Below are 22,144 nucleotides of genomic sequence, written 5' to 3'. Positions count from 1 at the left end.
GAGAGATTTTCATCTCATCTCCTTCATTTGGGGTTCTTGGCCTCTTTGGCAAATTCCTCTCTTTTCATCTTAAGGCATGGGAAGTTTCTGGTGTATCTGCTAGTCTATGTTGATGACATAGTCCTTACTGGCAATTGCCCTTCCTTTTTGCAGTCAATTTTACTCAACTAAGCACTGAGTTTGAGCTCAAAGATCTTGGCCCCTTACACTACTTCCTTGGGTTGCAAATTACTAGAACTTATGATGGTCTTTTTCTTGATCAATCCAAGTATGCCCATGATCTTCTTCAGAAACACAACATGCTTAATGCTAAGGTTGCTAAAACACCTTGTGCTCCCAATCTCAGGTTGCTTCCTGCCTCGAGGTCCTTACTGGCTGATCCTCATACTTATAGAAGCATTGTTGGCTCTCTTCACTATTTAACCTTCACCAGACTCGATCTCAACTTCGCAGTTCATCAAGTTTGCCAATTTATGTCTGCTCCATGTGAGGCTCATTTGATTGCAGCCAAACACATTCTGAGGTATGTGAGTGGCACTTTCAATTTGGGGATTTTCTTCCAACATGGTCCTTTATCCCTCTTTGCCTTCTCAGATTCAGACTGGGCTGGGGATCCCTATGATTGTCGCTCTACTACAGGGTTCTTGGTCTACCTTGGTTTAAACCCAATCACTTGGAGTGCTAAGAAACAAGACATTGTTTCTCGTTCTTCAACAGAATTAGAGTATCGTGCTCTTGCCACCACTGCTGCTGAGTTGGTTTGGATTCATCAAGTTTTAAAAGATCTTGGTCTCTTTCTTTCTTTTGCTCCAAAGCTCTGGTGTGATAATGTCTTTGCCCTTGCTATTGCCTCGAACACAGTATTTCATGCTCACACCAAGCATGTGGAGGTTGATTATCATTTTGTGCATGAAAGAGTACTTCGTCGAGATCTTCAAGTTCATTATATGGCCACTAGTGACCAGCTTGCTGACATCTTTACGAAGAGTCTTCCTTCCTCACGTTTTCTCTGGTTTCGTGACAAAACCATGGTGTCTTTGCACCCCTTGGTTTTGAGGGGGGATGAAAGTAGTATTACAGAAGTTGAAGAAACAGAGGTTGAAGAGTCAAAGCATAACGGCTAGTTTTGCGACAACTACTTATGAAGAGTTAAAATGGAGTGTTTTACTTTAATGAGACACAACGTCGTTTTACATTTATACACGCATGTCACATTAAACCTTTAAACCAGACAGTGTCATTTTGATCAATGGCCTTTCCCTCTTCACAAATTCAAGACGTGCTCTGTTTCTCCTCTCCTGGGTTCAATTATGAATAGAGTAGATATTTGTAGATATTTATCTGAGATGTACAGCTATAATCTTCAGTCAGTTTTGGTAGGAGGCTGTTACAGGTGGTTAGATTAGAACCTTCTAGAAGCTTCCAAGGCAGAAGGATGTGTATGTAGTGTTCATTTAACAAGCTTGAATAGAAATCTTTTCTTGATTCATCATTTTTCTCTCTCTATTTTTCTCTCAATATGCCATTGTTAAAGCTTCAAGCTTGTTATCTTTCACAAACATCTTGTAGCAATTTCTTGCTAAGGTTTTAGAAAATATCTCATTAATGATCATATATACGCAAGTTAAAGGACTAAAGCTAGACTTCTTATTACACAAATCTAATGAATTCTTTCCTGAAGCAAATAGAATTCTTACGGATACAAAAGTAGGTTACAATCCAATCCAAAGTAACATACAGATAAAATGAAGGGATAATAATAATAATTATTATTTTTTTGAGAAGAAAATGAAGGGATAACTAATAGGAGAAGATAAATAAAGAGAATTAATATAAATCCATAGTCTTCCTGCTGAGTTGCAATGTTTGGTGGTTTAGAAAGCTATGAGTATCATATCTCAAAAAAATTTATTTATTTATTTTTAAAAAGATTGTAAGAATCGTAAAGAAAATTTTACCCCATGATTACTAAGTGAGAGGTTTTCTGTTGTTGAGAGAGTGAGAGGTTTGTTGAGATATATGTGTGCATGTATATCTCATCTAGGGGTGGAGAGCCACATAGCTGCTCTCTCTCTCCTCCCCCCCGCGCCCCCCCCCCCCCCCAAATTTTTTTTTCTCCTATAGCATACATGGCAAAATGATATGGGCACACTCAAAAATTATAACTGGCCCCCCCATTTGCTCCTCAAAGTTGTTCTAGTCCAACAACTTGTCCTCAAATAAAATAATACTCGGTCCCTCCAATTGTCCAGACACTTGTAATTAATCCAATGGTCAATAACTACTCTCTCCAAATAGTATAGATGTCAACCCATTAATCATTTCAAAACATAACTTTACTTTTCCCTCTTTATTCTCACTATTAAGGAAACTACTGCCTATAGGTGCTTTTGCTTGTTTTCCTTTATGGTGCTGCCAACCTATTGTTTATTTCTTATCAATTCATCTCATCCCAATATTCTCAACACGGTCAAACAAAAACATCAAAGTTTGTATTGGTGTTTAGATTTTTAAGAATATGCTTTGTTTATTAAAGTTGTGTTCATTTTTTTTTTTCTATAGCTAAATGATGGTATATTACTATATTACATTTCTCTTCCAGTTAGTATACATGGCAAAATGATATGGGCACACTCAAAAATTATAACCGGCCCCCCATTTGTTTCTCAAAGTTGTTCTAGTCCAACAACTTAAAGAAGCTTGTCCTCAAATAAAATAATACTTGGCCCCTTCAAAAAAATTTTTTTTTTTTATCAGCCCCTTCAATTGTCCAAACACTTGTTATTAATCCAATGGTCAATAACTACTCTTTCCAAATAGTATAGATGTCAACCCATTAATCATTTTAAAACATAACTTTACTTTTCCCTCTTCATTCTCACTTTTAAGGAAACTACTGCCTATATGTGCTTTTGCTTGTTTTCCTCTATAGTGCTGCCAACCCATTGTTTACTTCTTATCAATTCATCTCATCCCAATATTCTCAACACGGTCAAACAAAAACATCAAAGTTTGCAAAAGGCAACAGGTGGGGGGAGTAACTTTCGATGTGGGATTGCAAAAGTTTCCCAGGGAGTACAAACAAAATAGTTTCCCTGGGACGACAAAAAAGTAGCCCATAATACTCCCTGGGAAACTTTTGCAATTCCACATCGAAAGTTACTCCCCCCACTTGCTTTCTTATAAGCCTGAAACTGAAAGAATAGTGTACCATCAGTTGGATATATACTAGAAAATCACTACATAAATAGTTATTATTAAATGATGCTTGGCTAATATATATATATATATATATATATAGCCAAAACTCAAATAAAATCCAATTAAAATTTAATTAGATTCTCAATTTTGCGCCATGTATCTTATTTAATTTTTAATTTTGTGTCAAGTGAATTATTGAGTGCAAAAATCGAAAAGTCTAAATCCAATTAGAGTCTAAGTTGGATTTCAATTAGAGTCTAATTTTCCGCCATGTGTCCATCTAAGTTTTTAATTTTTGTGACAAGTGATATATTAGATGTGAAAATTGAATGAGTCTAAAACTAATTAAATTCTAAATCATATATATATATATATAAAATGAAAAACCATTACATAAATTTTAGGGGTGTTTGGATTTTACACCCTAAAGTTTTAGAATTTGAGGGTGTAAAATCCAAACACCCCAAACTTTAAGGATTAAAACCCAAATTCTGAAACGTTATGGTGTAAAATCTAAACACCCCAAAACTTAAGAAAGTAAATTTTAAATTCTGAAATTTCAGGATGTAAAATCTAAACACCCCCAAATTTTAGAAGTGTAATTTGCAATTTACTCTTGAATTTTTGAATACTGAGATATAATAAAATAATTTTACTTTCTTCTTGGACCATAAATTTTGTCATAGTTCAGACATGCATGAAAAATTGTGAGTGATTACTAATTACTTTGACATAAATATATGGTCTTTTGTTCATCATTCACAATCATTGACATAAGGGTTGTGAAAAAAACTGTGGCACAAGAATTGTCTCTGCGGGTTTTAGCTATTAGCTATACTGCAGCCTGCGGCCCTGCAGTACCTCTGAACAATGATGACCCATTCCGAGCTAACTCCTTAAGAGGCTTGTCTGTGAATCTGATTAGATTATAAGCAAGTGCTCCGGCAATTGTTCCAATAATTGGCCCAACAACGTACACCCATAATCCTGTATAGGTACGCCTTACAATAGCAGGCCCAATGCTCCTAGCTGGGTTCATTGAAGCTCCTGAAATTGGCCTGCAATCATTTTATTCTAAATTGAGTTAGCAGCATGTGTAAAGAAATATATATGATCTAAGTTTAGTTATAAAATTGGTTGTAGTCTTAAATTATAATTTTATTCAATATCTTTTTATTGGAAATGAATTTTAACAAATCCACTATTGGATTATATCTTCTTCTTATATCCTTCATACTTGCAAAATTTATAGAAAATAAAATATTAATAGTTATGTCATCAATAAATTTTTTAAATTGCAAGTTTTTATAGTTTAAAATTATGCATAAAATATAAGCTTGTAGATCATATAGTAGATAATATTCGATTGACATAAAATTTGACATGTGTATTGAAAACGTAAAGAACATGTAATTTAATGGTTAGATTTTCAAAATATGCAATAATATTTATTTTATTGAGCAAAGTTGTTTTCTTAAGTTACAACTAATTTTGTAACTAAACTTTGTCCATATATATTTGCTTTTGGAAATTGTAGATTTAAATTGTGTGTTTACTATTTAGAAGCAATTTTTTACTGATTACTTAATTTTTGAACATTAGTTAAAGTTTACCAAAGTTTTAAAAATTTGATATAAACAAACAAGTTAAAAGGTTAAAAAGAAACGACTTGTTAGTAGTTCAAAAAAAGAAAAAAAAAAAAAAAGAAAAGACTTGTTAGTTGCGACAAACCATTTATAAATGGTAGTTGTCAAATCGGCTTAGTTTCTTACATTTATTGTTGAAAATAGTTAAATTCAAAAATTCTGAAATCGTTGTTTCTTTTATTAAAAAAAATGTTATAAAAATAAATTATTTATAAATTTTTGAGGTCTCAAAAGTTTATGTGACACAATATTATAAGGTTAACCAAAAGTTAAACATATTCAGTTTTATATATTCCTATATTATAAATTAAACTAAAAGTGCAATAATAATAAATAAATAAATAAATAAAACCAATATCCGTAAATTTAGGACACACATTAGAGTAAGTAATGTGATATATATAATCTAATAATTTATGATATATCCACGTTGACATAACATTTAACAACTATGTTATGGTGTTAAAAAAATTCGAAAAAAATAAATAAACAAGAATAGTTTTTTATTATTAGATCAAGACACCAATCGATTTTTAGTGTAAGTGGGGATTGAACTCCAGATCTCTTAACCTTAGGTTACAACTTTACTCAATATTTTTTTATTGGAAGTGAATTTTGACAAATTCACTATTAAATTACATCTTCTTCTTATAATTTTCATACTTGCAAAATTTCTAGAAAATTAAAAATCAATAGTTATGTCATAAATAAATTGTTTAAATTGCAAGTTTTTGTAGTTTAAAATTATGCATAAAATATAAGTTTGGAGATAATATAGTAAATAATATCCGATTAACACAAAATTTGACATAAGTATTAAAAGTGTAAAGAACATGCAATTCAATGGTTAGATTTTCAAAATATATAGTAATGTTTATTTTATTGAGTAAGATTATAACGTTAGACTACAATCAATTTTGTAGAGCGTAAAAAACATGCAATTCAACGATTAGATTTTTAAAATATATAGTAATATTTATTTTATTGAGTAAGGTTGTAACCTTAGGTTACAACCAATTTTGTAATTAAAGTTGGTCCATAATGCATAATGAATTACCCATGAACGAAGACATTTAATAGTACATCACTACTCATTATCACAAAATAGTGAATTACCCCGCAACGAAGACATTCAATAATATGGTCATTCCAATGGCAAACCCTCCTACTCCAGGTGTCTGTCGAACAAAACAAAAACAAAAGACATGAAATAAATGGAATTTATTGACTTGCAAATGTGTTTAATTGTAGTTTTGATCAAAATATAGTTTTATGGAGAAAAAAAAAATTAAAAACTGTTTATTAAGCAAATAATTTAAAATGCTAAACAAAAGAGCCTTTACCAAACGCGACTCTTTAGATAATAAAAAATAAGGGGGAAATTGTAAGAGTAGGTGTCGTCAACTTGAAACTTTTTCTCATCCTCTGTTTTGAGTCTAAAAAATGAGCAATATAATAAATACGATATTTTTCACAACTGCTAAATTGACACGTTATCGTGATAACAATCAACAAACTTAGTAAGTAGTGTTTTATGTGTTTGGGAAAGGAGAAATTTTTTTTTTTTTTTGATTTCCCACAGTGTATTCTCAAAGTTTTCAACCAGAGACTAATCACTGTTTGTGACAGGTGGACCCTTGTGAGGTAAATCACTAGCCCAGAGAGTTTTTTCAAAGTGCAGGTACCCGGACTCGAACTAGAGAGCACACTCAGTTGAATTTGGGACAAACACTTTGAGACCGAGTACCCAACCACTCGGATAAGCACTTTGAAAAAAGAGAAAGTTTAGTATTTTATGTATGAAAATGAAAAATGAAATTACAGTGTGTAAAGTAACAAAAAATATTAAGGTGAATTTGGAGTACATACTGCTCTGTTGTCTGTGCCAACACCGGAGACAACAAACATCAAGAGGAAGGATATCACAATTTCCAGAAATAAGGATTGGCCGTTCGATCCAACCGGTACAGTTCCAAAGTAAGTTTTAGGGGTTATATGAAACGCTATAGTCAAAGCAGCACTAGCAAGAATTGATCCCATTAGTTGAGCTACTATGTATAGAGGAACCTGCAGTATACATTGGCAAATCATATATTATGTATTTATAGATATTGTGCCACAACTATTGTGGCATTTGTTCCTTGTCACATTTAGAGGAAAAATATTATTACTGTCAATTACTCTTAAGCATTTACAATAAATTAGAATCTAAATTGGGGATGAGAAAGTATATGCATGGTCTATATACTAAAATTAGAGAATGTGGGTGAATTCTTGTGGCCTAAATGTTTGATTTATATGGGAAGCAATTTTAATTTGCATGAAAAATAGTTAATACATTCCTTTTTATAATAACTAGTCGAAGGTCTACGCGATGTGCGAGAATATATAAATATTATGTAATAGGATGCAATATATAAAAAGTAACAATTACTTCAAATATTGCATTTTTTAAAGATTTCTGTTAATATTTTTTTTTTTCATTTTTACAAATATATTATTCTATTATTTTTGTGTGTTTGATTACTATTTTTTTAAGGTGAACCATATTCTTCTAACTTCTGTTATAGTGTGTTATATTTGCCTAATATACAACTAAACTTTATAAGTTTCAAATTTCTATTCTCTTAAGGAATGACATCACCAAATTGCAATGTTATTTTAACCAAAATTAAAATGAAACTGAAGGAATAAGATATAGCCATGTAGGTTGTGTTTTAATATAAAACCAAATTCCTATTTCCAAAAAAAAAAAAACTAAGTATTAACCCAAACCAAAATTCAACCAAAGCTATAAAGGGAGAGAGAAGACTTTGTGATGAGAAATTAAAAAACACATATTCAAAAAAAAAAAAAAATCATCAACCTTAATTATAGTTATAAGAAAGAACAAAAATATACCAAAAGAACGTAAAGAAAGAGAGAGAGTACTCACAATTTTTATGTGGGAAAATTATGGATTGAATAGGAGAAATAATATCAAATTTATACAAAATAAAATGAAGAGAAGAAAAGTCAAAATATAAGAAAGAGAAAATTACGAGGGAAGTATAACGGTAAAGTAAAGAGTAGTGGGGAGATAAAGAGGCAAAGAGAGGGGAAAGGTTGGAAGAACTGTAAGTTGTAATAGTAGGTGTGGACTAATAGGGAGACTAAGAGTTTTATTTTTATTGTTATTTTTATTTTTATTTTTATTTTTATTTTTATTTTTATTTTTAGTTTTATTTTTATTTTTTTATAAATTTAAGAATAGGGAGAAGAAAAGTTTAATAATAAATAAAAAAAGTTCGAAAATAAGTGGTCGTTGATGTGGCTCAACAGAAGCATAACAACAATAAATACTACGCTTCAGTTTTTAGATATATTAGTCACTAACCTGTACAATACATGAGAATAATTATTGGATGAGTTTCAAGAAAAAAAAAAAACCATTATTTTTGAGTTGGAGTAGTAAAAAAAATGCATGAAATTTTAAAAAACAATGATATTGAATAGTAGGTGTAGCACAAAATTTTATTAATTATGTAGAAGAAAGCAATGCTATTTTATTTATTAGTTTTTTGTGGGAATGAATAAGAGACAAAATATTGCGTCTCTAGTTTAATCTGTGTTGCACATATATGTATATGTAAGGTAGGTTGTAATATATATACCAAAATGTGACAATTGAAATGTCATAACCCTTTAAATTAGATATACTAAAAGATGCATATTCATGAATGAAAATGTACCTATTGACCGAAAAGGTGCTTATTGAATAAAAAAGTGTCTATCGACCAAAAATGTGTCCATTGAAAAAATATGAAAAGGCACAACTATTCAAGTTTTTTAAAATGTATACGTGACATAAATTTATATAACCATGTAGCATCATAAAGAGTGGTCAACAAAAGGTCAAACTTTTCGCTTTTATATTATATATAGATATAGACGAGGGAATACACTTTTAAAGGAATAAAAGTCCTTTGCGTGTGGATTTATGTTTCACCAATTGTAGAATGTTATAGTCAATGGCCTTGTAACTCAATTAGCTCATCCTAATTGAAAAATGCATTATATGTATATATCTATTTTTAAAAACCTTGTTTTTATTTAAAAATGTAAGTGATTGATTGAGTATAAATTGTAATTGATGGAGTATAATCCAAAACAATTAGGGTGAGATAGCGAATTTCAAGATAATATTCAGGTGGACCCTTGAGAAGAAAATTACTTGTTTACAAGGGAATCGGCGAAAGATGGCGAAAGTAATAGTGACTGCCGGATTAAAGTGAGCTCCAGAGATATGACCAACAGTATAAATCATGACCATGACAATCAAACCCCATGTCACACATATGCCTGGAAATGTGACCGACCCATAAATCTTGTTCACAACAACTGATCCACAGCCAGCAAATATCACAAAAAACGTACCAATGACTTCTGCAATGAACTGCAAATAAATATTAAAGAATAAGTACAACCATACACAATCAATTCTAATTCCCATTCAAAAATTCAACCAAATTGAAAATTTATTGAGATGTTATTAGATGTGATATGATGTATTGAACTTTAAGTAAAAAGCTAATGTGACAATCTTTTAATGAATGGTGTAAAATATGGATTTTACACCCCATTCTTACTAAATTCGAACTCTTCTTGGAAATCATACCCTATAATCTCTATGTAAAAATGAGGAACATTCTTCTTGGTGTAACACTTAGTATCCGTTTAGTTAGACAATTGAAAGCCCAAAAGTACGTTTTTAAAACCCAAAATGCTGTTTTGCAATAACAACAACTCCTCGTAGCTTTCTTGGCTTTTTTACAAAGGTTCATTTTAAACCCAAAATTTTATTTTGTAGCGACTTTTACAAACACACCTTTAAAAGATATCTTTACATTTGAGAAAAAGAGAGATAGAGGAAGAGGAACACTAATTGTTTATTGACCAACCTTTTGTGCGATAGTTACTGTTGAAGGGGATGAGAAAAAACTAACGTCATAATTGGTTTTGCCTGTGGTCTTTGGACATTCCTCATCTATGTGATCAACAGATATGCTGGCCATTGTTGTGAACAAAAATTTATGACATTCTGAGAAAGAAACATTTGAAGATCTTATACTCTATTTGGTTAAGGAGATTTGGGGGAAAATAGAAAAAATGGGAGAAATAATAGGAGAGAAAATCATTTTTTTGGTTGTTTGGTTGGGAGAGAAAAGGGGATCGAAAACTGGTGGGGCTCAAGTATTTTCTCTACCCACCAAAAATACAATCTCCCCAAATTGGGGAGAATGTGAAAGAGAAAATGGAAACACAAAAGTGACTAGACTTTTGGACAAAACTATCCCTATGCAAACAACGTTCTTTTTTATTCTTTCACCATTTGTCTTTTTTTTTTTTAATATCCATTTTTTGAAGATGACAGATTGATGTTTAGAAGAGTTGTAATGGTGTAGTGTGTGTTGGAAGAGTTGTGGCTTGGTCCTCTTTCTATAGAGCTAAGTATTCATACTATCAACAAGAGAATTCTCCTCCTCAATCTAGACTCTTTTAAAGTCAAAAATACCTTTATCCAGTATCCAATAATTTCTCTTACGAATGTTTTAGGAATAGGGCCAATAACGTCACACCAATAAACAATGACTTCATTTAGAAATAAGGATACCAATGTCAAACACCCAATTTAAAATACACGTAAAAAAAAAAAGTATTAAAATTTAGTACTTTTTTTTTTCTGTTCACAATCTTTTTTTTTTCCTAAAATTTCTTTGACATTCATTTTTCCCCCTAAATTTCAGCCATTTTTTTATATTCATTTTTCCCTTTACGTTGACCTTTTTATTTTCCCTAATATTTAGCTTTTTTTTTTTTCATCCAAACACAACACCCCCGGTAAAATTTAAAAAAAAAAATCACCTTTTACCGTCACACCAATAAACAATGACTTCATTTAGAAAAAAAGGATACCAATGTCAAACACCCAATTTAAAATACACGTAAACAAAAAAAAAAAAAAAAAAAAAAGGAAGTATTAAAATTTAGTACTTTTTGAATTCAAAAAAAATTTAGTACTTTTTTTTTTTCTGTTCACAATCATTTTTTTTTCCTAAAATTTCTTTGACATTCATTTTTTCCCCTAAATTTTAGCTATTTTTTTATATTCATTTTTCCCTTTACGTTGACCTTTTTATTTTCCCTAATATTTAGCTTTTTTTTTTTTTTTTTTCATCCAAACAAAACACCCCCGGTAAAATTTTAAAAAAAAATCACCTTTTACCGACCTTTTTTATGTGTTTTTTTATATATTAAAACAAACATTTTCTATATTTTTAGGGGAATAAACATGTTCTATTTTTTATTTTTGAGAAAAAACATATTCTATTTGAATTCAAATTACTAATACTTTAAAAAAGAAATACTTATCATTATCCTATTCTTTTCTCTATATCACTTTTATTATTGATGAGATCGACTATGCCGCTTTCAAATACATGTCCAAGTAAGTTCCAGTTAGTTCAATTGATAAAGTCTCTGATTTTTGAATAAGAGATCTGATATTTAATCCTCGTCTACACCAAAACCTGATTGGTGTTTTGGTTCGATGATAAAAATTTATCACTATGTAAGAGGTAAAAAGTTAACTAATTGTAATTATTAGGGGGCAAATAAGTCATATTACCAATTTTCGAAATCCTTGAGTTTAGATAAACTTCTACTCTCCCACTACACAAATTCAAATGTCATTAAGTTTATCACAACTAAAATTTTGGGGATATCTACTTCAAAAATTAAAACCGTTTGGAACTTCTCATCTATTTAAGTTTTAATTCAATTTCCCCTTCAAAAAAAAAGTTTTAATTCAATTTTTCATCTATTTAACTGTAGGGACACAATTTGTAACGACCCACACATGATTGTGGGCTCGTACGTAAAGGGCCCAAACAATACAATTTGTAAAGCGTGGGGTTGAAAGGCTAGGCCTTGGTTACCGGACAGCGGTTTAGTCGTGGCTTTCATGGAAACTTATATGAGGGTGGACTTGGCTTGACTGGCTAAGCCTTCCGTCGGTGCGGCTTGTAGGGTTTAAGTCCTCGGTCCACGTCCGAGGAGCGTAGTATCCTTCCCCTTCTCCCTTTTGTAGGATTTCTTTTTTTCTAGGGGATCCCCTTCCCCCTTGGCTCTTTTTCCCCTTTATACTAGTGTTTACTTCCCTTTCAATGTCCACGTGTAAGTTTTACCTTTTGGGATGGAGACTTGTCCTATCAGCTCATACCTAAAGTGGTTAGGAGTAAACGTAAAAGTTGAATAGCATGGTGAAGAGCATGGGTCTGTCAGACGCAGAGTTCTTTATTATAATATTGGCAGCTTTTTCACTTGTCCTGTCCCTGCATTAAACTCGTCCTTTTTCTTTAGGTGTCTTGGGGGATGCTGAGTGTGAGATCGTCCTCGGCCACATCCTTGTGCCTTTTTGGGGCTTTCATTATGCGTCCTCGGCAATAGGTCTCCTCGGCCTTAATGTAAAGTGGGCCGGGACCACAAATTCCCCGGCCCCACAATAGCCCCTCAAAATCCTACTGCCCGACCTCATGGTTGGGGGAGGAGGGTTTTGGTGATGTTAGGCCGAAACCATGGCTTGCCCAACTCTGCACTTCATTAATGTCAGGGTTTATCCATTTGCATGGGAGGCGCGCCGGATTATGAGACATCCCTCTAGATTTACTCACGCGGCATCCTCGACGTTTCAGTGCTCGTGGCGCGCCATTAATATGTCCCCTTCACGAGGCTATCTAAACTTTATGGTTGCAGACGGCGTTGGGAGTTGAGCAAAAACCGTCTCGTCCATAGCATTTCTTGGGAACCTGCGTAGATTAAATGTCTCCAACTTGCCTTCTGTATAAGAAGCAGGATAGGAGGTTACTCCCTTCACGTACAAAATCCTTTGTCCCCTTCAAATTCTCAACCCTTCAGCTGTGCTCCTAGTCTTTGTCTCCAGTGCAATCAAGCCTTAGAGTAATATGTTCGAGGCACGAGTGGGGGTGAAGGAACCACACCCGCTCTAGAGGCACTGGGTCTCTCCGAGTCTCAGGATGGCTCGGTCAGGGCAGGGGAGACAGAGACTCAAGACTGTTCTCCGTTTTCACAAGGTGGGAGCGATTCCTCCGCCTCTTTCAGTCAAAATCCGAAGCAGGTACTGGTCGCATCAGATTTTTGGTGCGACAGCAGTGAGATTTCCCGTCATCAGCATTAGCCGCTCCATCGCGAGCGCTGCTAATATGGAGGCTCATCAACTTCCTGGGTGGCCACCTACAAATACCCCGCTCCCTGCACCTTTTCTTCAAAGGTGTTAATCCCATGTCAAGTTCTTTTGCTGCCTGAGTTATGGGCATGTAAAAGTATTGAGAAATTGTTTCCTTAGACAACATCTTGGAACTGCTGCATCTCTCTTCTCTGCACCTCTTCTTCAGCTTCTTCCTCTCTCCTTTGTACCTTTTCTTTTTGTTTATGTGGTTAGCCTTTAGTATAGGCTTACTTGAGCTCCTTCATTGTACGTTGTACCATTTCTTTGTCTTAATAAAAGATAATTCTGTTTCCTTCTAAATATTTTTCTTTTCTGCAGTAATTATTTCGTGGATGGATGTATTTCATGTATATTTTTCTTTAATAATGCTTAGGGCAGGAAACCTTGTAACAAAAAGCTATTAATCTGAACTTATTGAGACTATCAAATATAATAATACCGACCAATAGGGGACTAAACTTATGAGACTAACCGAGACAACAGCTGAGTGTTTTGTAATGCGCGTGAGGTAGTCATCCAAGAATGAGAAACCCAAAATAAACCATCCGAGAGGGTTGCCGAGTAGTGGGGAACTTTGGCCGTATTTTGATAACACCCTTTTCTTTCAAGTAGTTGGTTTCCCCATAGGCTTGAGTTTGAGGTCCATACAAGGCCTTGGTTCTGTCCAAAACTTGTGCTTTTTCTTTTAAGTAGTTGGTTTCCCCATAGGCTTGAGTCCGAGGACCATACAAGGCCTTGGTTCTGTCCAAAACTTGTGCTTTTTCTTTTAAGTAGTTGGTTTCCCCATAGGCTTGAGTCCGAGGACCATACAAGGCCTTGGTTCTGTCCAAAACTTGTAGTTTTTCTTTTAAGTAGTTGGTTTCCCCATAGGCTTGAGTCCAAGCATACAAGGCCTTAGTTTTGTCCAAAACTTATATTTTTTTCTTTTAAGTAGTTGGTTTCCCCATAGGCTTGAGTCCGAGGACCATACAAAGCCTTGGTTCTGTCCAAAACTTGTGCTTTTTCTTTTAAGTAGTTGGTTTCCCCATAGGCTTGAGTCCGAGGACCATACAAAACCTTGGTTCTGTCCAAAACTTGTAGTTTTTCTTTTAAGTAGTTGGTTTCCCCATAGGCTTGAGTCCGAGGACCATACAAGGCCTTAGTTCTGTCCAAAACTTGTAGTTTTTCTTTTAAGTAATTGGTTTCCCCATAGGCTTGAGTCCGAGGACCATACAAGGCCTTGGTTCTGTCCAAAACTTGTAGTTTTTCTTTTAAGTAGTTGGTTTCCCCATAGACTTGAGTCCGAGGACCATACAAGGCCTTGGTTCTGTCTAAAACTTGTGCTTTTTCTTTTAAGTAGTTGGTTTCCCTATAGGCTTGAGTCCGAAGACCATACAAGGCCTTGGTTCTGTCCAAAACTTGTATTTTTTCTTTTAAGTAATTGGTTTCCCCATAGGCTTGAGTCCGAGGACCATACAAGGCCTTGGTTCTGTCCAAAACTTGTACTTTTTCTTTTATATCGCCTTTTTTTTATTTTCAAAGATTAACCCCTCATCCAAGGTAGGGGGGCGTTAGCTTGATGTTGGAAACCCCTGGAGCTGCCCGCACCATTGGCACTGCGAGGCGTAGCCCCTAGCGGAAATTTATGTCGGGACAACAACAGCATGTTGCTAGAAATGGAGGAGCTTTCGTAGACCCTCGTTTGATAGAGGCTTGACTCCGCCACCACCTGTGCCAACGCGCAAGCCTTCCCACAGACGACGCCAATTGTAGGGACACAATTTGTAATGACCCACACATGATTGTGGGCTCGCACGTAAAGGGCCCAAACAATACAATTTGTAGAGCGTGGGGTTGAAAGGCTAGGCCTTGGTTACCGGACAGCGGTTTAGTCGTGGCTTTCATGGAAGCTTATATGAGGGTGGACTTGGCTTGACTGGCTAAGCCTTCCGTCAGTGCGGCTTGTAGGGTTTAAGTCCTCGGTCCACGTCCAAGGAGCGTAGTATCCTTCCCCTTCTCCCTTTTGTAGGATTTCTTTTTTTATGGGGGATCCCCTTCCCCCTTGGCTCTCTTTCCCCTTTATACTAGTGTTTACTTCCCTTTCAGTGTCCACGTGTAAGTTTTACCTTCTGGGATGGAGACTTGTCCTATCAGCCCATACCTAAAGTGGTTGGAGTAGACGTAAAAGTTGAATAGCATGGTGAAGAGCATGGGCCTGTTAGACGCAGAGTTCTTTATTATAATATTGGCAGCTTTTTCACTTGTCCTGTCCCTGCATTAAACTCGTCCTTTTTCTTTAGGTGTCTTGGGGGATGCTAAGTGTGAGATCGTCCTCGGCCACATCCTTGTGCCTTTTTGGGGCTTTCATTATGCGTCCTCGGCAATAAGTCTCCTCGACCTGGGTCTTGGGCCCTAATGTAAAAGGGGCCGGGACCACAAATTCCCCGGCCCCACATTAACAATTATAACTAATCTCCATTCCTCCACCCTCTTTTTTTTCTTGCCAAATTCAAATGTTAAAATCACGTTTAAAACATTTCTTAAAAAAAAAAAAAAATCCACATTCTTTGAAAAACTTTTACTTTTTTTTTTCCATAAAAAAAAAAAAAAAAAAAAAAAAAAAAAAAAAACTTCATATTTAAAACTATAATCATCACAATTAGATAAGATATGATCATTTTTAAAACTAGAAAACTACCAAACCCAGCACACATTTTTTTCCCTCTTCATTGCACTATATCTCCAATTCCTTCATTTTGTGCCTATGATCTTGAAGCTAGGTGGGTTTTTCTATATTTTTCATTTTGATTGATAATGGTTTCTTACTTGATTAGATGTCTCCTATCAGTCCAAATTTTCATTCATATTTACTTTTTGAAAGTGCTTAAGTATTTGATTTTTTATTTTAAAAAAATAATGAGCACATTTTACCTTTTTTTTTTTTTTTTTGGGTTGTGTGCTTAGCTTTTCTAATTTTGGAATTGTATACGATGGGATTTTTTTTTTTTTTTTTTTTTTTTTTTGATAGGATGTATACGATGGGATTAGTTCTACCTTCACGTTCAATGGATTAAGGTATGATTTTTTTTTTGGGGTCATTCTATCATTAAATTTTGAATATTATTCGTCTCCTTCCTTTACCATTTTTTCATAGTCTCGGGTTCTAGAATAAAATTTTATTTTATATTGGATCTTTCATTTGCAGTAGGAAAAAAAATCCCAAGCAAAATTTGATTCAAACACTTGCTTGATAAAGGTATGGTCATTTTGCCCCCACTTTGTTTCATTTTTTATCCTATCATTTCACTTTTGTTCAATTGCTCACCTCATTGCTTTACCATTTTTTTTTCTTCATAATTTCATATTCACTTTTGTTCATTCACTTTTATTTTTTATTTTCAGATTTTATGCTATTCCATTTCCTGGTTCTTGAGAATCATGAAAAATATATGGAAAATTTGAAATAGTTTTGGGGGTTTTGAAGACTAAAGTGGTTTAATGGGGTTTTGAAGATAAGACCAGGTTGTTTTCATTTGGGGGATTCTACAGTACCCTACCTCCTCTCTTTTTTGGGGTATGATTTCATAAGTAGGTATAATAAGCAATTTGTGATCAAGCACTTTCTGTATAGGATAGTGGTAGTTTGGAAAAGGTGAAGAAAAAAGAAGAGCTTAAAAAAAATCTATGTATTTTTAAAATGTTTTTCCTCAATTTTTTAAAACAGCAACATTTAACAAAAGTTAACAAAAATGCCTTAATTGAATAAACTCGAAACTTAGATAATCAATTAAACAAATTTAAAGTTATAGGAATAATTTGAATTTTGGTCAAAGTTAAAAGGTAGAATTTGTAATTTAGAATAGTTTTTTTTTTTTTTCATCCACTATTTAATAACAAGGACTATTTTAACGTATTATCAAAATGTTAGGCACTTTTAAAACATTAGAAACCATTTTAAAACATGAGGCAAAATTAGGGACCAAAATCGTAATTAAACTTTTTTTAAAAAATTTATTCCTTTCCTGTTCTTTGATTTTCTCCCTCAGTGTAAGGATAAATTCAATGCTTCTAAGGCATTTCTCAATATGAGATAGAATGTCAATGTTGTGACATTACAGCAAAAGGCTTTTCACGAGCTACACATGGCCAAGCCTATATATGCAATTAACATAAGGTACAAAATCAACATGGAATGCAATTAAAACGAAACAGTGTCAATCAATAAAAGTGAAAACTGGAACCACAAAAAGTCTAGACTAACATTCTCCATAAATAAAAATCTGTGAAACAACAAAGTAGTTGAGTGACGTGGGTCAAGTCCTACCTTAGGATTTGTACACAAGAAAAAGTAACAAACCGTTAAACTGCCATGACAAGTGAATGCAACCTTTAAGAATTGAATTTCCTACCTCTGACAAGTCTAGTTTGGTCAGGCTACCTAACTTTTATTTTTATCAGTTCAGTAATCAATCATACTTCAAAGATTCCAGAAAATTCGATTACAGTGAAAACAAAAATTGAGGATTCAAGCCAACGATGAGTGTTAAATTTTGACACTGATCAAAGCAAAGATTAATTCAACAAACAACAAACAGATGCTGACCCGAGGCCTATCAATCTTGAACCAGAAGCAGCCTCAGGAATTACTGTATCTGTATCATTTATCACGTGAGAGTCGAATGATTTACAAATAACTATCAGATGGTGTCATAGCTGAATATTAATTTCCAAAGACTTAAAAACTGATTTCGTCTGGTGAATTAGAATGTGTGTTATTTCATCTGGGCTTTTTTCCTGAGTCCAGTTAATGACACAAATTAATCTTCCATTTTAAGAAACTTTTTATAAAAAATTGAAAAAGTTATCAACTTTTTTAATGGCCTTTTCAATTTCCTATAAGAAATTTGGGATAAAACATACGTTAATAAAACTCCTCTTTTTGGACAGCATTTCAATTCAAAATATCAATGGATTCTAGAAACTTCAGCTATGATTTCTGTACTCTGCATAGGTCACCCTTATCATACAAGGAAAAATTATGGTACATAAACAAATGGAAAAAGAAGAACTGTACCATTTGTATAACACTATTAATACAGTTAAGTCCCTTTACAAACCAACTACAAAATTATGCTTTTAACTTCAAACAACCTTTTAAGTTTATTGACATTTACCAGTCACCCGATACCACCATAGACGGCCTGGACTGGCATTCCTTACTATTTTTTTTTTTTTTATGCTATGGAAAATTACATTTTACAAACCCCATGTGGAAAAGACAAAGGTGTAAACCAAATCGATCATTTTGAAGAAACTTCAGAAGTACAACTAGCAATAGGCAGCTTCTCAGTTGGTGTGCATACCAAAGCCCTTTGTTGTAAATGTCTCAAGCTCTGTTCCATGCTAACTTGCACCATCTCTGCTAGCATCTTCTTTGCTTTTCCGGATTGTTCCTCTCCATCAATTTGAGATATAATGTTACACACTATGTTCTCCAGTGTGTCAGGTTGAAGCTCGGATCTTGGATATGGAGACTCTCTCAGCAGCTGCAAGAGCATTTGTGCTTTAGATTGAGACTTGGGTGTTCCTTGAACAGTGAGCTCAAGAAGTCCAGGTATTACCCCTTCTCTAAGAATCGGTTCCCTATATTTACATCGATCACTCTGACACATTGTCAGCAATGCTCCCACTGCATGCTCTCGACTTTGGAGAGAGCCATTTTCAAGCACCTCAACCACTGCAAGCACTCCACCTTCTTCTGATGTCAAAGCAATTCTGCCTTCCTCGAAACCCACTGAAGACTCTATGAGAGCACTGCATTTTTCAGCAGTTTTTGAAGATTTTTTACAGTTTTTAAGCAAATTAACTATTGACGGGATTGGTTCGGTTTCAAGAATGACATGAAGATTATTTGGGTGTGTTGAGAGATTGGAAAGGGCCATTACTGCATCAGCCCTGGCTTGTGGGCTTCCATGTTTAAGGACTTGCACAAGGAGAGGAATGGCACCAGAAGCAGTTATAATTGGCTTGTTGACGGTTGAAGCAGATAGAGTAAGCAGAGAAGCAGTGGCATACTCCTGTAGGTTTAAATCTTGTGACTTGAGGAAACTAATTATGGGTTCTAAGGCACCAGCTTCCACAATGCTGATCTTATTCCTGCAATGTAAAAAACAAGTATTAGACTTCCTTTGTACACTGTCTAAATTAGTTTTGTCTACAAAATCTGCTAGAAGAGTGAAAGGTATTATATCATTTATATCATCCAAGCAATCAAGTTAACAAGGAAACATTTGATTGTTGCCCATTATGCAATTCTTGATGTCCAATATGAGATTGAATGTAATCCACCTCAAAGCAAGAGAGAGCAGATCGAAACGAAAAAGGAAAACATTTAATGCAAAAACTGGAATTCAACTAGAATCTATACAGATGGACAACAACCACATGTTTCCTTATAAAGTAGCCGAAATTTAAGATGGAAAAAAAAATCCAATGACAATCTGTAATTGATGGGGCATAAAGTAGAATAGAGGATTTTCATTCTTAAATATACTTCCTCAGATAAGTATGCACAAGCCTGACGACATAACAAATACTTGAACATAACTTAAAATTGTCAACTAACTATAACGAAAATGCATACGTTATAATTTCAAATATTAGGATGCTTTGATTCTATCATCTTATCTCATATGAACTGCATAATAGTTCTCCTTAATTACTTAGCATGTATTACACACTTTTTTTTGTTGGTATAAAATCATATTAAGAACACAATATTTTTCATAATTGTTAACAGGACCGGTTGTAATTTGACCGATATTACTTTTATTTAGATCAATCGGATAAAAATTTATCTCGGAAATGATAATTAGGGAGGAAGGATAAACCAAAAGAAGGACAAAAAAGAAAAAGAAAAAGAAAAAAAAAGTAAACACTACGACTTTGAAAAAAAAAAAAAAAAGAAGTAAAACGCACAAACACGCAAAAGGGTAAAATTAAAAGTGAAAAAAAAGGAAAGAAGGGTAGAACCCTTCAAACTCACATAAGGTATATGATTTGTTTCTACTTTCTATATCAGCAAACAGAAGCGAACCCACAACACATTATAATACAGCAACAATAACTTGAAAGACAAGATATAAAATAAAAAAAAATAAAAAAATAAAAAAAGCAAAAGGAAGAGTAACATGTGAACCAAAGAACTACCACCCCTCATGGAATCCGATCACACTTTCCAGTTTCAACCACATAATTATTATTTTTATTATTATTTAATTATATTATTAAGCATCCAATTCCTTCCAAAAAAAAAAAAAAAAAAATAGCAGATTGAAATTAACATAGATAGAATAATTTTATGCTACAATAAATATAACAACTTAAAAAAAAAAAAATCACGTGTCTAATAACAAATTTATAAGAAGAAAAAAAGGTTAATCATTATTTATTTTTATTTCACAGTCAAATATTTAATATTGAAGTTTATTTTTTTTATAAATAATATTGAAGAATAAATGAAAAATAAATAAAAATAAAAATAATATGTAGCATATTTGTTTTTCCTTCATTGTTGCTGTTGGTATATCTTTTCGTGCCCATATTCTCACCAACCAATAAGATTAAAGAGAAAAATATTTAAAACTTTAAGAGATAGAAAGAATAAACATCAGAATCTTGGAACACCGTACCAAACCACGACAACTTTTTCAACCAAATTGATGAATCCGAGGAAAAAGTATATATGGCTATGGTTGGATATTTTTATTTTTATTTTCTTCTTATTATTATTATTATATTTTTCCAAATAAATAACTAAATATTAATTAAAAAACACAAAAAGGTATAACAAAGTTTTACGCAATATCCTAGAATGAAATCTGAAGCAAAGAACAATAATTTGAACTTACTTTTCGTCTTTGACGGCGAGGTTAAGGAGGGCGAGGAGGGCGGCTTCGTGTTGGGGCTGTGACTCGGGCGAGTCGACTCGGACTCGGAGCATGGAGACGAGTGGCTTCACGGCTTCGGAGAGCTGGCGGCGACAGCGCTGGGAGGTTTTGGTGAGCCGTCGGATCTCTCGGGCCGCTTGGAGCTTGGAATCGGAGTCGTCCGATTGGATCAGGAGAAGGGCTCGCTGGACAGCGGAGGAGGAAGAAGAGGAGGATATGGGTCGGGTCATGTTGTTGTCGGCCTCGGAATTGGAGTCGGTGCTATGATTATCTGCAGCGGACTCCATCACTATAAACTAACTCTGTATGTATTATGCAGAATTGAAAGAAGAGCAGAATTGAAGGAAGGAAGAAAGAGAGAGAAGAGATATAAAGAGAGAGAGAGAGAGAGAGAGAAAGGAGAGGTGTGGGATTGGGGGGTAGGAACTAGGAATAGGAGTAGGAGTAGGACGGTAGAGGTAGGGGGAAGAAAGGAAGTGTGGTCTCTTTTTATTTTTTGTTTTATTTATTTTATTTGTTGTTGTTGTCGTTTGTTGGTTTGCTTCTTATTATTCATTTGCTTTTTTTTTCTTTTTTTTTTTTTTCCAACTTTCAACGGCTTTTCTTTCTTGTTTGGCAGTTGTTGGTTTGGGTTGTTCGGTAAAAAGCAAGGTTGATGAATTATATATTATTATTTATTATTTAAATAATAAAATTCATACATATCTTATGAGTAAGTTTAGTGTCATAAATTTTTCCACAACTTTACTGTGTAATGATTCGTGGATGGTGAAATCGTGAAACTATATGGACCTATTATTTTATTTCTACTATTTACGAGTTAGCATGTAGCAAAGTTCTAGTAAAGTTGTGGAAAAGTTTGTGACACTTAACTTAATCCTATCTTATATCTATCATAGAGCTTGTGATTGGTGGGGGGGAAACTTCTTTGTCTTTTGGCCATTGATCAATGCCTTCCTTGGTATGGCATCTGTCTCCACCTTTAACTTTGGAAATTCTTAGCAGCTCTATAAAGTCAATTTTCTTACAAACTAGTAAGGGGAAAGTAGAAAAGAAGAATGCTAGATCTATTAACTATTTTA

The 22,144-nt window shown here is 33.8% G+C and overlaps 2 protein-coding genes across 2 annotated transcripts; both read right to left on the bottom strand.

The window, feature by feature from the left end:
• Positions 1-943: 943 nt before the first annotated feature.
• Positions 944-9,901, bottom strand: LOC126704632 (probable aquaporin NIP-type). Its single transcript, XM_050403669.1, has 6 exons — positions 9,788-9,901; positions 9,061-9,282; positions 6,717-6,914; positions 5,964-6,025; positions 4,080-4,259; positions 944-989 (listed from the first exon to the last, which is right to left on the bottom strand). The coding sequence occupies exons 1-6, from the start codon at positions 9,899-9,901 to the stop codon at positions 944-946; spliced, it is 822 nt and encodes a 273-aa protein (XP_050259626.1).
• Positions 9,902-18,172: 8,271 nt separating this feature from the next.
• Positions 18,173-21,550, bottom strand: LOC126706001 (U-box domain-containing protein 4). Its single transcript, XM_050405246.1, has 2 exons — positions 21,024-21,550; positions 18,173-19,269 (listed from the first exon to the last, which is right to left on the bottom strand). The coding sequence occupies exons 1-2, from the start codon at positions 21,347-21,349 to the stop codon at positions 18,414-18,416; spliced, it is 1,182 nt and encodes a 393-aa protein (XP_050261203.1). The 5' UTR covers positions 21,350-21,550; the 3' UTR covers positions 18,173-18,413.
• Between the last annotated feature and the right edge of the window lie 594 nt (positions 21,551-22,144).

Source organism: Quercus robur, chromosome 11 (genome assembly GCF_932294415.1).
Source record: "Quercus robur chromosome 11, dhQueRobu3.1, whole genome shotgun sequence".
In the NCBI taxonomy this organism is placed as follows: Eukaryota; Viridiplantae; Streptophyta; class Magnoliopsida; order Fagales; family Fagaceae; genus Quercus; species Quercus robur.
Note: the sequence above shows the minus strand (reverse complement) of the source record. Positions and strands in the feature narration are given on the sequence as shown.

Coding starts and splice junctions, on each gene's coding strand:
- LOC126704632 (XM_050403669.1), bottom strand. CDS start 9,901: ATGGCCAGCATATCTGTTGATCACATAGATGAGGAATGTCCAAAGACC. Junction 6,026..6,716: donor TTGGCACAGACAACAGAGCA/GTATGTACTCCA, acceptor TTTGTTCGACAG/ACACCTGGAGTAGGAGGGTT. Junction 4,260..5,963: donor TTGAATGTCTTCGTTGCGGG/GTAATTCACTAT, acceptor AAATGATTGCAG/GCCAATTTCAGGAGCTTCAA.
- LOC126706001 (XM_050405246.1), bottom strand. CDS start 21,349: ATGGAGTCCGCTGCAGATAATCATAGCACCGACTCCAATTCCGAGGCC. Junction 19,270..21,023: donor CTCGCCGTCAAAGACGAAAA/GTAAGTTCAAAT, acceptor TTTACATTGCAG/GAATAAGATCAGCATTGTGG.